The sequence below is a fragment of the Cinclus cinclus genome, chromosome 9 (genome assembly GCF_963662255.1).
Source record: "Cinclus cinclus chromosome 9, bCinCin1.1, whole genome shotgun sequence".
Classification (NCBI taxonomy): domain Eukaryota; kingdom Metazoa; phylum Chordata; class Aves; order Passeriformes; family Cinclidae; genus Cinclus; species Cinclus cinclus.
Window position 1 is genome coordinate 27,803,915 of NC_085054.1, and position 15,071 is coordinate 27,818,985.

The window sequence follows — 15,071 nt, forward strand, 5'->3', positions numbered from 1 at the left end:
TTGGGGATTTTGGTTTTTTGTGAGTTTTTTGTGATTTTTTTCCCCTTTATTTTTGTTTTCATTTTGGGTGTTTCTTTGGTTTTTTTTTGTTTGTTTGGTTTTTTTGTTTGTTTTTTTTTTGTTGTTGTTTGTTTGTGGGTTTTTTTTGTTTATTTGTTTATTTTGGAGTTTGGGGTTTTTTGTTTTTTTCTTTGTTGTTTGTTTGGTTTTTTGTTTGTTTTTGGGTTTGTTTGGGTTTTTTGTTTGTTTTGGGGTTTGTTTGGGTTTTTTGTTTTGTTTGGGTTTTTTGGTTTTTTTTGTTTGTTTTTGGGTTTGGGGTTTTTTTTTGTTTTGTTTTGGTTTTTGTTTGGGTTTTTTGGTTTTTTTGTTTGTTTTTGGGTTTGTTTGGGGTTTTTTGTTTTTTGTTTTGTTTTGGTTTTTGTTTGGGTTTTTTGGTTTTTTTTGTTTGTTTTTGGGTTTGGTTTTTTGTTTTTTGTTATTTTTCTTTGTTTTTTGTTTTTTTTGTTGTTTTTTTGGGGTTTTTTGTTTTTTGTTGGTTTTTTGTTTTTTGGGGTTTTTTGTTGTTTTTTTTTTTGTGTGTTTTTTGTATGTTTTTTGGTTTTGTGTTTTTTTTTTCTGTTTTGTTTTGTTTTTGTTGTTGCTAGCTCGTTTGTTTCTTTGATCTTCACTCATCTTCCCTCCTTTCCTATTTTCTCACCCAGCCTGGTGGAACAAGCCCCATCCCAGATGGCAGAAGAGGCAGTGAGGTGGGCAAAGCTGGTCCTGCCCCTGGTTGTGCACTCAGCTCCCAAAGTGCAGCTCCGAGGAGCCACTGCCCTGGAGATGGGAATGCCCCTGCTCCTGCAGAGGCAGCACGAGGTGGCAGCGGTCACCGAGCACCTGATGAGCACAGTGAGTGACACTGCTGCCCTCTGGGGCTCCCGGGGCCATTTGGGGCTCTTGGGGGACAGTAATTTAATGTTCTGTGCCTTGGCAGAGACTTGATGTCAGTGGTGTGAGTGGGGGGAAAAAAATGAGTGGGGGGAAAAAATGAGTGGGGGGAAAAATTGATGGGGGAAAAGAATGAGTGGGAGGAAAAAATGAGTGAGGAAAAATAAGTGGGGGGAAAAGTGAGTGTGGGGGGAAAAAATGAGTGAGGAAAAATGAGTGGGGGAAAAAAAATGAGTGGGGAAAAAGGAGTGGGGGGGAAAATGAGTGGGGGAAAAATGGGGGGAAAAAAATGAGTGGGGGAAAAAATGAGTGGGGGGAGGGAAAATGAGTGGGGGGGGAAATGAGTGGGGGAAAAAAATGAGTGAGGAAAAGTGAGTGTGGGGGGAAAAAGTGAGTGGGGGAAAAAATGAGTGGGGGGAAAAATGAGTGGGGGGAGGGAAAATGAGTGGGGGGGGAAAAATTGATGTGGGAAAAAAATGAGTGGGGGAAAAAAGTGGGGGGAAGAAAATGAGTTAGGGGGAGAAAATGAGTGAGGGGGAAAAAAATGAGTTAGGGGAAAAATTGATGTGGGAAAAAAATGAGGGGGGGAAAAATGAGTGGGGTGGAAAATGGATGTGGGGAATAAAATTGATGTGGGGAAAAAGAATTGATGTGGGGAAAAATGATTTGGGAAAAAATGAGTGGAAAAAATTGACTGGGGATAAATGAGTGGGAAAAAAATTGACGGGAAAAATGAGTGGGGGAAAAAATTGATGTGGGGGGGAAATGAGTGAGGAAAAATGAGTGGAAAAAAATTGACTGGGGAGGGGGGAAAAATGAGTGGGGAAAAAAGAGTGGGGGAGAAAAAAAGAGTGCGGGGAAAAAATTGGGGGAAAAAAAATTGGGGAAAAATGAGTGGGAGAAAAAATGAGTGGGGGAAGAAAGAAATGGAGTGGAGGAGGAAAGAAATACAGAAAAAGTACCCAGCAACAAAGGGGATGGCAGACACAATTTGGGGCTGTTGGGGGACAGTAATTCAATTTTCTGTGTGTTGGCAGTGACTTGATGTCAGTGGTGTGAGTGGGGAGGGAAGAAATGGAGTGGGGAAAAGAAATTGGCAAATGCTGGAATGCAATCCTTCTGGTTGGTTGTGTCCCCAGACATTGGTATGAATAGTTTTTAGAATATTTAAAACCTATTTCTTGTAGAAATTCTGTTTCTTTCTCTCTGCAGAAATTAATTTCCGAACTCCAGAAATTATTTTCTGCCAAAAACGAGACCTTCGTGTTAAAGCTGTGGCCCCTGTTTGTCAGATTGCTTGGAAAGGTAACCACAAAAGCAGCAAATCATTTTTTTTTTTCTTTATTAAAAAAGCACTTGGTTTACAGTGCTACAGTTGATCCAGATAAATGGAATAAAATGAATAAATCTTGGTTTGCAGTGCTACAGTTGATCCAGATAAATGGAATAAAATGAATAAATCTTGGTTTGCAGTGCTACAGTTGATCCAGATAAATGGAATAGAGAATAAAACTTTTTTTTTTTTTTTTAAAAAGGAGGTTTTAACAGCAGAAATTTTGAATTTTTACTTTCCTGCTCAGACTTTGCATCGTAGTGGAAGCTTCATCAACTCCCTGCTGCAGCTGGAGGAGCTGGGGTTCCGCAGTGGCTCCCCAGTGGTGAAGAAAATTGCTTTTATTGCATGGAAGAGCCTCATTGATAATTTTGCCCTAAATCCAGGTAAATTTAAAAATTAAAAAAAAAAAAATTAACTTGTTTTACCTGCTTTAATACATAACTGGAAAAAAAAATATTCTGTTAGTAGTCAATGAATTCTTGTGTGTACCACTGGATGTCCATGTAGTGGTGCATAAAAATTCATTGTGCACTGCTGAAATTCAAGTTTTGGGGCTTTGTTGTTGGTTTTTTTTTTTTTTTTTCTTGATTTGTTTTGTTTTTGAGGCAGGGTGATAGTTTGGTTGTTTGTTGTATTCTGATTTTTCTGGGAGTGTAAGAAATAGAATGAAACAAATAAATCTTGGTTTGTAGTGCTATCATTGATCCAGATAGAATAGAATAAAATGAATAAATTTTGGTTTGTAGTGCTATAGTTGATCAGAATAGAATAAAATGAATCAATCTTGGTTTGCAGTGCTACTATTGATCCAGATAAATGGAATAAAATGAATTAATCTTGGTTTGCAGTGCTATCATTGATCAGAATGGAATAAAATGAATTAATCTTGGTTTGCAGTGCTATCATTGATCAGAATGGAATAAAATGAATAAATCTGGGTTTGCAGTGCTATCATTGATCAGAATGGAATAAAATGAATAAATCTGGGTTTGCAGTGCTATCATTGATCAGAATGGAATAAAATGAATAAATCTGGGTTTGCAGTGCTATCATTGATCAGAATGGAATAAAATGAATCAATCTCGTTTTGTAGTGCTACAGTTGATCCAAATAAATGGAATAAAATGAGTCAATCTCGTTTTGTAGTGCTATAATTGATCCAAACAGTGAAATAGAGACTAAAACTTTGTGTATCTTTTCTTTTGGATGGTTTAACTGGAGAAATGTAACACTGCAGGATTCCAGAGGTGTTAAAGTTGTTTTAAAGGTGTAACCTGGATCTGGATAAGTTTTTTTCAGTCTGCCCTGTGTGAAAATACAATCTTTTTAACCTTGATTGTGCTGCTCTGGGTTCTGAAGGAAGATCTCAGTATTTGATTTTCCTTTTCCTGGAGCAGATGGGATGAGCAGAGCAGGCAGGAGGGAATTTCTTCTGTTTGTCACAAATCCCAAAATGGGTCGGGTTGGATCCACCCTCCTTTTGAAATAAAATAAAAAATATAAAGGTTGAAATTCAGAAAATTTACTTCTAATCTTGGTGTTAAATGGAAACACTTGAGTTATTCCAGGCAATAATTAGAACAGCAGGAGAATTTGAAAAATAGACATGATTGATTTTTACAAACTAATTAAATTTAAAGACATTAGGAAAAAAAAACCCACAAGGGTTTAATTGCATGTTGCTGAGCTTTGATTTAACCATTTCTGTTTTTTAAAAATGCACTTTTTTTGTTCTCCCAGACATCCTGTGCAGTGCTAAAAGGCTGAAATTGCTGATGCAGCCCCTGAGCTCCATCCACGTGAGGACAGAGGCTCTGGCTCTGACCAAGCTGGAGGTGTGGTGGTACCTGCTGGTGAGACTGGGACCTCACCTGCCCTCCAACTTTGAACAGGTACCAGGGATCCCAGCAGCCCTGACCCCCTCTGGGTCCTGAAAATATTCCTGCTCCAGCCCTTCCTGGTGTGCTGCTGAAATCAGACTCCCTCAAGGAGCCGCTTTGTCCCTGTGGGTGACTGGAAAGGAATATCTGGGACTCACGGCCCCAAAATACTGGGGAGTCTGGGAATGTGCTGTGAGCATCACTGGAAATCTCCCTGAGGGCAGTCTGGATAAACTTGTTAAATAAAAACCCTTTTATCCTTTCACCATGGAGCTGTGGGCTCAGAAGAGGCTGAGCAAAGTACCATAACTATGGGGTTTTGTCTCATATATATGAGAAAAGACTGTAATTATTTAGGAACACAAAAAGAAAAATGGTGCAGGTGTTCATTTTTGGCCGCATTGTCAGTGCAAAGGACTTCAAAGGAATATTTGGGACTTACAACCCCAAAATGTTGGAGAGTTTGTGGGAATGTGCTGTGAGCATTCCTGAAAAGCTCCCTGAGGGCAGTCTGGATAAACTTGTTAAATAAAAACCCTTTTAACCTTTCACCATGGAGCTGTGGGCTCAGAAGAAGCTGAGCAAAGTACCATAGTTGGGTTTTTTTCTCATATATATGAGAAATGACTATAATTATTTAGGAACACAAAAAGAAAAATGATGCAGCTGTTCATTTCTGGTCACATTGTCAGTGCAAAGGACTTCAAAGGAATATTTGGGACTTACAACCCCAAAATGTTGGAGAGTTTGTGGGAATGTGCTATGGGCATCCCTGAAAATCTCCCTGAGTGCAGTCTGGATAAATTTGTTAAATAAAAACCCTTTTATCCCTCTGCTGAGGAATTGTGGGCTCAGAAGAGGCTGAGCAAAGTACCGTAGTTGGGTTTTTTTCTCATATATATGGGAAAAGACAATAATTATTTAGGAACACAAAAAGAAAAATGGTGCAGGTGTTCATTTCTGGTCACATTGTCAGTGGAATTGACCACTTTCTATCCAACACCTGGATTTAATTAAATTAATCTTCAAGATGGGAATCAAGGGAGAGAAAAGTATTTTCCTTAGGCTTATTAAAATCTTATTGCATCCAACAGGGATTTTTGTTTGATTAGACATTTCTGCTTCATTATAAACATTCAAATATTTGTGTACAGCAGCAGCCCCATGTGTGCTATCTGAAATGACTTTTTCTGCCTAGCCCTTGCTGTAGCTTTTGCTGGGATCCCTTTTTTTTCCAGGTTTGTGTCCCATTAATCCAGAGTACCCTGAGTGTGGATCCTGCTGCTGCATTGCCAGGAACTCCCTCCCGTCCCAGCAACCCCAACCTGAGCTCAGCAACCCCTGGGCAGAAATCAGGTACTCAAAAATCAACCTGAAATTGCACAGCTCCATCTCTTCTGTTGGTCGTGTTTCTGCTTTTCCCTTTGTGATTATTGTTCTTGAAAACGTTGGTTTTTTCTGCGTGGTTGTGAAATAAAACTGCTGCAGTCATTATTTAAAAAGTTGTTCCAATCACAGTTTTGAGGAGTGGTTTTAATATCCTGAATTTTGTTCTCTGCTGCAAGGCAGCTCTGGTTTGAAATCTTATTTTTCATATATTGATACTTGTGGTAGTTTATATGTGTGCCCTTTTATTTCTGTAGCATTTTTAGAGATTCTTGGAATAGTTTGGGTTGGGAAGAACCTTAAATCTCATCCAGAGACACCTCCAGCTATCCCAGCTTGCTCCCAGCCAGGAATTCCTTCCCAATATCCCATCAAACCCTGCCCAGTGATGATGATCCATCAGGAATTTTAATGCTTTTAACCACATGTCAAGCCACATATTTGAGCTTTAAATCTAAATATCTAATAAAGAACTCCAAGTTTCTGGAAGTCTGGCATCCCTGGCTTGTGCCATTTTATTCTGCTGTAATTTCAGCCTCAGGGTTGTCCTGGGTTTGAGGAATTTCCCCTTTTTAAAAAGTTCCCTGGATTTGAGGAATTTCCCCTTTTTAGAAAGTTCCCTGGATTTGAGCAGTTTCCCCTCTTTAGAAAGTTCCCTGGATTTGAGCAGTTTCCCCTCTTTAGAAAGTTCCCTGGATTTGAGGAATTTCCCCTCTTTAGAAAGTTCCCTGGATTTGAGGAATTTCCCTTCTTTAGAAAGTTCCCTGGATTTGAGGAATTACTTTCTATTATTTCATATTTCTATTATGATATAAAAACGTGTCGGTGCTGGTGAGACCCCTCCTTTTATTGGAGGAATTTGGTTAAATTTGATTAAATTTGGTTAAATTAGGTGACAATTTCCAATAATTTAGATTACTTTCTATTATTTCATATTTCTGTTATGATATAAAAACGTGTCGGTGCTGGTGAGACCCCTCCTTTTATTGGGGGAATTTGGTTAAATTTGGTTAAATTAGGTGACAATTTCCAATAATTTATATCTAGATTACTTTCTATTATTTCATATTTCTATTACGATATAAAACCACGTCGGTGCTGGTGAGAGCCTTCCCTTTCCTGGGTGACTCTGGTGCTTTTCCCTGGGATGCAGGACCCTGAATTGTGGAATTCTGTCCCTTCTCTCAGGTCCTTTCCCATTTGGGAGCCCGGGCACTCCCAGGCTGGCCCCGAGCAGCAGCGGAGCGGCGCTGCCCTTCCCCTCCATCCAGACCCTGGGCGTGGAAATGCTGCTGCACTTCCTGCGGGGACCACGGGCCCTGCAGTTTGCAAAGCACAACAGCCTCGTGCTGAGTCTGGGTAGGACTTGGATTTTTTATATTTGTATTTATTTATTATATTTATTTCGTTCGTGGCACCGCTCGCCCTGCAGTTCGCCAAGCGCAGCAGCCTCGTGCCGAGTCTGGGTAGGTTTTATATTTATATTTATTTATTATATTGATTTAATTCATGGCACGGTAAGTCATGGATTTTGCAAAGCACAACAGCCTCATACTGAGTCTGGGTAGGAGTTTTATATTTGTATTTATTTATTATATTTATTTCATTCGTGGCACCGCGCGCCCTGCAGTTCACCAAGCGCAGCAGCCTCGTGCTGAGTCTGGGTAGGAGTTTGATATTTTTATTTATTTATTTATTGTATTTATTTAATTCATGGCACCTCATGCCCTACAGTTCACAAAGTGCAACGACCTCGTGCTGAGTTTAGGTATGAATTTTATATTTCTATTGATTTATTCTATATATATTATATTTAAGTCATGGCACCGTGAGTCGTGGATTTTGCAAAGCGCAGCAGCCTCGTGCTGAGTCTGGGTAGGAGTTTTATATTTATATTTTTATTTATTATTATATTGATATAATTCATGGCACCACGGGCCCTGCAGTTCACCAAGCACAGCAGCCTCATGCTGAGTCGGCGTAGGAGTTTTATTTTTATATTTATTTATTTGTTATATTTATTTAATTCATGGCACCGCACACTCTGCAGTTCACAAAGTGCAACAACCTCGTGCTGAGTCTGGGTAGGACATTCATATTTATATTTATATTTACTTATTAAATGGGACCACGGGCCCTGCAGTTCACAATGTGCAACAACCTCGTGCTGAGTTTAGGTAGGAGTTTTATATCTGTATTTATTTATATTTATATAATTCATGGCACCGTGAGTCATGGATTTTGCAAAGCACAACAGCCTCATGCTGAGTCTGGGTAGGAGTTTTATTTTTGTATTTATTTATTTATTATATTGATTTAATTCATGGCACCTCATGCCCTACAGTTCACAAAGTGCAACGACCTCGTGCTGAGTTTAGGTATGAATTTTTATTTAAGTCATGGCACCATGAGTCATGGATTTTGCAAAGCACAACAACCTCATGCTGAGTCTGGGTAGGGCTTTTTTATTTCTGTTTTTATTTATTATTATATTTATTTAATTCATGGCACCGTGGGCCCTGCAGTTCACAATGTGCAACAACCTCATGCTGAGTTTAGGCAGGAGTTTTATGTTTATATTTATTTATATTTATATAATTCATGGCACCGTGAGTCGTGGATTTTGCAAAGCACAGCAGCCTCGTGCTGAGTCTGGGTAGGAGTTTGATATTTTTATTTTTTTTTTATTATATTTATTTATTATATGGGACCACAGGCCCTGCAGTTCACAAAGTGCAACAACCTTGTGCTGAGTTTAGGTATGAATTTTATATTTCTATTTATTTATTCTATATATATTATATTTAAGTCATGGCATCGCAAGTTGTGGATTTTGCAAAGCGCAGCAGCCTCGTGCTGAGTCTGGGTAGGAGTTTTATATTTATATTTTTATTTATATTTATTTATTATATGGGACCACGTGCCCTGCAGTTTGCTATGCACAGCAACCTCGTGCTGAGTTTTGGTAGGAGTTTTTTTATTTCTATTTCTATTTATTTATTTATTTATATTTATTTAATTTGTGGAACCACACACCCTGCAGTTCTCCAAGCACAGCAGCCTCGTGCTGAGCTCAGGTAGGAGTTTTGTATTTATATCTATATGTATTTATTTATTATTATATTTATTTAATTCATGGCACTGCGGGTCCTGGATTTTGCAAAGTGTAACGGCCTCGTGCTGAGCTTAGGTATGAATTTTATATTTCTATTTATTTATTTCATATATATTATATTTATTTAAGTCATGGCACCACAAGTTGTGGATTTTGCAAAGCAGAACAATCTCATGCTTAGTTTAGCTATGAATTTCTTATCTATATATATATGCATATATATATTTCATATATATTATATTTATTCATTTAATAAATTTATTTATTTACTCATATATATTTATTTAATTCATGGGACCACGAGGTATGGATTTTGCAAAGCACAACAACCTCGTGCTGAGCTTAGGTGTGAGCTTTATATATGTATATGTATATATATATATATGTATATTTAATTTTTTAAAATATATTTGCATAATCCTTAAATTCTGTCTTTCTGGAATGAAATTATTTCAACTCTTAAGTGTTGTCATCTTTAAGATATTTTTTATGTTAAAAATGCTGTGAGTACACAAATACTTCTTTATTTGTAAGGCTTTTTTCCCCATTAAAACCCAAAGCCACAGGTGGTTGAAATGTGATTTTTTTTATTCTTGAACACACAAATACTTTTTTACTTTTAAAGCTTTTCCCCCATTAAAACACAAACTAACAAATGGATGAAATGTGATTTTTTTTTTTTTTTTATTCTTGTTTATACAAATACTTCTTTACTTTTAAGGCCTTTTTCCCCATTAAAACCCAAAGTCACAGGTGGTTGAAATGTGATTTTTTTTGTTCTGCAGAGCCTCTCCAGCACCCTCTGATCAGCAGCCCTTCCTTTTTTTGCAAGCATGCCAGCACTCTGATAAATGCTGTTCAGGATGGCTTTGTTGCTGTTGGAAAAGAAGTTCCTGGTAAGAATTGAGGGATGAAATTGAAATGTTTTTTGGGAAATCAGGTGTGCAAAGGAAAGATAAAAACAGCACTCAGTGTGGTGTCCTGATGTTAGAAAAAGTACAGCTGGCTTGCATTGAAATCTGGATTTTGGCTTCAGTCAGAATTGTTCTTTAACACTATTTGTATTTTAGCTGCACTTCTGGTACTGTCAGTGCCGTTGTCAGTGCCGTTGTCAGTGCTGTTGTCAGTGCCGTTGTCAGTGCTGTTGTCAGTGCTGTTGTCAGTGCTGTTGTCAGTGCTGTTGTCAGTGCTGTTGTCAGTGCCGTTGTCAGTGCTGTTGTCAGTGCCGTTGTCAGTGCTGTTGTCAGTGCTGTTGTCAGTGCTGTTGTCAGTGCTGTTGTCAGTGCTGTTGTCAGTGCTGTTGTCAGTGCTGTTGTCAGTGCTGTTGTCAGTGCTGTTGTCAGTGCTGTTGTCAGTGCTGTTGTCAGTGCTGTTGTCAGTGCTGTTACCTGTCCTTTAACACTATTTGTATTTTAGCTGCACTTTTGGTGTTCATTCCTGTTCTTCTTTCCTGGTCTTCTTGGCCTTGGCCTTGGTCGTCGTCTTGGCCTTGGTCGTCGTCTTGGCCTTGGTCGTCGTCTTGGCCTTGGTCGTCGTCTTGGCCTTGGTCGTCGTCTTGGCCTTCTTGGTCTTGGCCTTCTTGGTCTTGGCCTTCTTGGTCTTGGCCTTCTTGGTCTTGGCCTTCTTGGTCTTGGCCTTCTTGGTCTTGGCCTTCTTGGTCTTGGCCTTCTTGGTCTTGGCCTTCTTGGTCTTGGCCTTCTTGGTCTTGGTCTTGGCCTTGGCCTTGGTCTTGGTGGTCTTCTTGGCCTTGGTCTTGGTCTTCTTGGCCTTGGTCTTGGTCTTCGTCTTCTCATTATTATTATTATTATTATTATTATTATTATTATTATTGTTACCTGTCCTTTAACACAATTTGTATTTTAGCTGCACTTCTGGTGTTGTTCTTTCCTGCTCTTCTTTCCTGCTCTTGGTCTTGTTGTTGGCCTTGGTCTTGGCCTTGGTCTTCTCATTATTATTACCTGTCCATTAATGCAATTTGTATTTTAGCTGCACTTTTGTTTTTATTACAAATTATTTTATTCCTTTTATTTATTTATTTTAAAGCTGCGCTTTGGTTTTTATTTTATTTATTGATTTCTGTATTTCTCTCTTTATAATTTCAATTCTGTTTGGAATTGCCCACTGACTGCCAGCACTGTTCCCTTGCAGACTGTTTGCTGAACGTCATCTGGAAGGACATCACAGGATTTGTAAAAGCAGCAATTGAAGCAGGTAAAAACCAGAATTCTTCATTTGGATTTACCAGACCGTGCTTCATTTTTCATCTGCACCTGAAATTGTTGATGCTTCATCTCTTGGGGTTTAGCCTGAATCAATAATTCTGGTTTATTTTAAACAATTTCAAAAGAAAAACAAACCAAAACAAACTCCTCAAGTCTTCAGTACTGAGGAATGGAGACAAAAATCAAAATTTTCTTGATTCTGGTGCCTTTTTTATCCTCACTGAAATTCTGCTCCGTGCTCTGCAGGTGTGTAAAAGTTGTTTTTTATTTTGAAAATTCCCTTTATCCAAGGAAAACAATCCAAGATATTCATCACGTTTCCAACTTTTCCATTGAAAAATCAATCAGAACAATGCAGAAAAGCATTCTTTGGGTGAGCACAGAATTCCACCACTCGAACGTACCAAAATTCAAATTCTTAATGACAAAAAGTGCTCATTCACCTCGGAGGTTTTTATTGAAACTTGGAAATTTCATTTCTGTTACCAGCAGAATTGATACCTGAATCAGTGAAATATTTTATATATATGACATATAAAACAATTTTTTACAAATTCACAAAAAAAAAAATTTACAAATTATTTTTATTTTTTTCACTAAAAGTGTAAACGATGAGTGACCATCCTGTCCTTTTATTCCCAGGAAATACAAAAAATAAATATTTATATATCTATATTTATATTTAGATATAGATGTGTGAAATATAAAAAATAAAATTTTTACAATTTCACAAAAAAATTTACAAATTATTTTTATTTTTTTCATAGAAGTTTAAACGATGAGAGCCCATCCTGTCCTTTTATTCCCAGGAAATACAAAAAATAAAATATTTATATGTTTATATTTATATTTAGATATAGATATAGATAGATGTGTGAAATATAAAAAATAAAATTTTTACAATTCCACAGAAAATTTACAAATTATTTTTATTTTTTCACTAAAAGTTTTAAACGATGAGTTCCCATCCTGTTCTTTTATTCCCAGGAAATACAAAAAATAAATATATTTAGGTTTATATTTATATTTATATTCATGTTTATGTTTATATTTATATTTATTCCACAGAAAATTTACAAATTCTTTTTATTTTTCCACTCCCAGTTTCATTGATGAGAGCCCCTCCTGACGTTTCATTTGCAGGAAATACAAAAAATAAATTTATTTATATTTATATTTATATTTATATTTATTCCACAGAAAATTTACAAATTCCTTTTATTTTTCCACTCCCAGTTTCATTGATGAGAGCCCCTCCTGACATTTCATTTGCAGGAAATACAAAAAATAAATTTATTTATATTTATATTTATATTCATATTTATATTTATATTTATATTTATATTTATATTTATATTTATATTTATTCCACAGAAAATTTACAAATTCCTTTTATTTTTCCACTCCCAGTTTCATTGATGAGAGCCCCTCCTGACATTTCATTTGCAGGAAATACAAAAAATAAATTTATTTATATTTATATTTATATTTATATTTATATTTATATTTATATTTATATTTATATTTATGTTTATTCCACAGAAAATTTACAAATTCTTTTTATTTTTCCACTCCCAGTTTCATTGATGAGAGCCCCTCCTGACATTTCATTTGCAGGAAATACAAAAAATAAATTTATTTATATTTATATTTATATTTATATTTATATTTATATTTATATTTATATTTATATTTATATTTATATTTATTCCACAGAAAATTTACAAATTCCTTTTATTTTTCCACTCCCAGTTTCATTGATGAGAGCCCCTCCTGACATTTCATTTGCAGGAAATACAAAAAATAAATTTATTTATATTTATATTTATATTTATATTTATATTTATATTTATATTTATATTTATATTTATATTTATATTTATATTTATATTTATATTTATGTTTATTCCACAGAAAATTTACAAATTCTTTTTATTTTTCCACTCCCAGTTTCATTGATGAGAGCCCCTCCTGACATTTCATTTGCAGGAAATACAAAAAATAAATTTATTTATATTTATATTTATATTTATATTTATATTTATATTTATATTTATATTTATATTTATTCCACAGAAAATTTACAAATTCCTTTTATTTTTCCACTCCCAGTTTCATTGATGAGAGCCCCTCCTGACATTTCATTTGCAGGAAATACAAAAAATAAATTTATTTATATTTATATTTATATTTATATTTATATTTATATTTATATTTATATTTATATTTATTCCACAGAAAATTTACAAATTCCTTTTATTTTTCCACTCCCAGTTTCATTGATGAGAGCCCCTCCTGACATTTCATTTGCAGGAAATACAAAAAATAAATTTATTTATATTTATATTTATATTTATATTTATATTTATATTTATATTTATATTTATATTCATGTTTATGTTTATATTTATATTTATATTCATGTTTATGTTTATGTTTATTCCACAGAAAATTTACAAATTCCTTTTATTTTTTCACTCCCAGTTTCATTGATGAGAGCCCCTCCTGACCTTTCATTTGCAGGAAATAGCAGAAATGAATTTTTCCCCCATAATTTTTATTTTTCCCCCAGAAGTGTGATGGATGTGACTGGAAATGTTCTTTATTTCAGGAAATAAGAAAGAGAAGCAAGGCTCAGAAATGCTGACCATGTTACTGCAGGCTTTAAAAAACACTGTGAGATCCAATTCTCTGCCTGCCCACAAAATCCTGGTAAGTTTTTCTTAATAAAAAAAAAAAAAAATTCTTTTTTTTTTTCAGATTTAGCAGCAAAATTGGGTTCCTGTGCTTCAAAAATAAAAAATAAAATAAAAAATAAAAAAAACCCCACCACTTTGGACACCTTGATGGAAATTTTTTTTCTTTTTTTAAATATTTTTTTGAACTGAAGGGAATTGTTTCAGTTTTGTTTTTTTTTTTTATTTGGAAATGGAATTATTTATCAAGGTCGTGAAATTATTCAATATTTGAAATATTTGAAATGTTTCCATCTCAATGGAATATTTAAATGTGGGGTTTTTTTCCTCTTATCTTGTATTATTTATATAAATATATATGTCAGAATAATAGGTTTAAATGTGTTTTTTTAATCTTATCTTCTATTATTTATATAATATATACATCAGGAAAATAGATTTAAATGTGTTTTTTTTTCCTCTTGTATTATTTATATAAATATATACATCAGAAAAATAGATTTAAATGTGGGTTTTTTTCTCTTATTTATATAATATATGTCAGAAAAATAGGTTGAAATGTAGTTTTTCCTCTTATCTTGTATTATTTATATAAATAATTACATCAGAAAAATAGGTTTAAATTTGGTTTTTTTCCTCTTTTATTTATATAAATATATATGTCAGAAAAATAGATTTAAATGTGGTTTTTTTCCTCTTGTCTTGTATTATTTATATAAATACATCAGAAAAATAGGTTTATATAAATACCTATATAAATATATACTTAAATGTGTTTTTTTTCTCCTCCTTTATTACATATATCTATATTTCAGATATAAATAGATATATAAAATATATATCTGAATGTATTTAAAATATGGGGGTTTTTTTCCTCTTATCCTCTGTTATTTTTAATATATATCTGTGTATCAGAGAAATAAATTGTTTTTTCCTCTCATTCTCTATTTTTATCTATATCTATATATCAGAAAAATTTATTTAAATGGGTTTTTTTCTTCTCATTCTCGATTTTTTTATATCTATATATAAGAAAAATACATTTCAATGTCATTTTTTCTCATTGTCTATTTTATATCTATCTATAAATATATTTAAATCGGATTTTTTCTCTGTTTTTTATATCTATATATATAAATACATTTCAATGTCATTTTTTCTCTCATTCTCTGTATCTATCTATATATATAAATATATCTAAATATGATTTTTTACTCTCATTCTCTACTTTTTATATATATATACAGATATATATAAATATATTTCAATGTGATTTTTTCTCATTCTCTATTTTATATATATATATAAAATATTTCAATGTGATTTTTTTCTCTCATTATTTTATATCTATCTACATATCAATAAAATACATTTCAATGTGATTTTTTTCTCATTCTATCTATATATCAATAAAATACATTTCAATGTGATTTTTTTCTCATTCTATCTATCTATATATCAATAAAATACATATAAATGTGAATTTTCTCTCATTGTCTATTTTAT

At 34.1% G+C, this 15,071-nt stretch overlaps 1 protein-coding gene across 1 annotated transcript in view; it reads left to right on the forward strand.

The window, feature by feature from the left end:
* The window catches only part of RIF1 (replication timing regulatory factor 1), a 45,072-nt gene that overhangs the window by 5,198 nt on the left and 24,803 nt on the right, over positions 1–15,071 (forward strand). Inside the window, exons 6-14 of the mRNA XM_062498030.1 lie at positions 702–891; positions 2,143–2,235; positions 2,511–2,649; positions 4,007–4,158; positions 5,385–5,502; positions 6,721–6,891; positions 9,433–9,543; positions 10,796–10,858; positions 13,481–13,581. Of these exons, the coding sequence (XP_062354014.1) occupies positions 702–891; positions 2,143–2,235; positions 2,511–2,649; positions 4,007–4,158; positions 5,385–5,502; positions 6,721–6,891; positions 9,433–9,543; positions 10,796–10,858; positions 13,481–13,581 (1,138 nt within the window). The remainder of the gene's footprint in view (positions 1–701; positions 892–2,142; positions 2,236–2,510; positions 2,650–4,006; positions 4,159–5,384; positions 5,503–6,720; positions 6,892–9,432; positions 9,544–10,795; positions 10,859–13,480; positions 13,582–15,071) is intronic.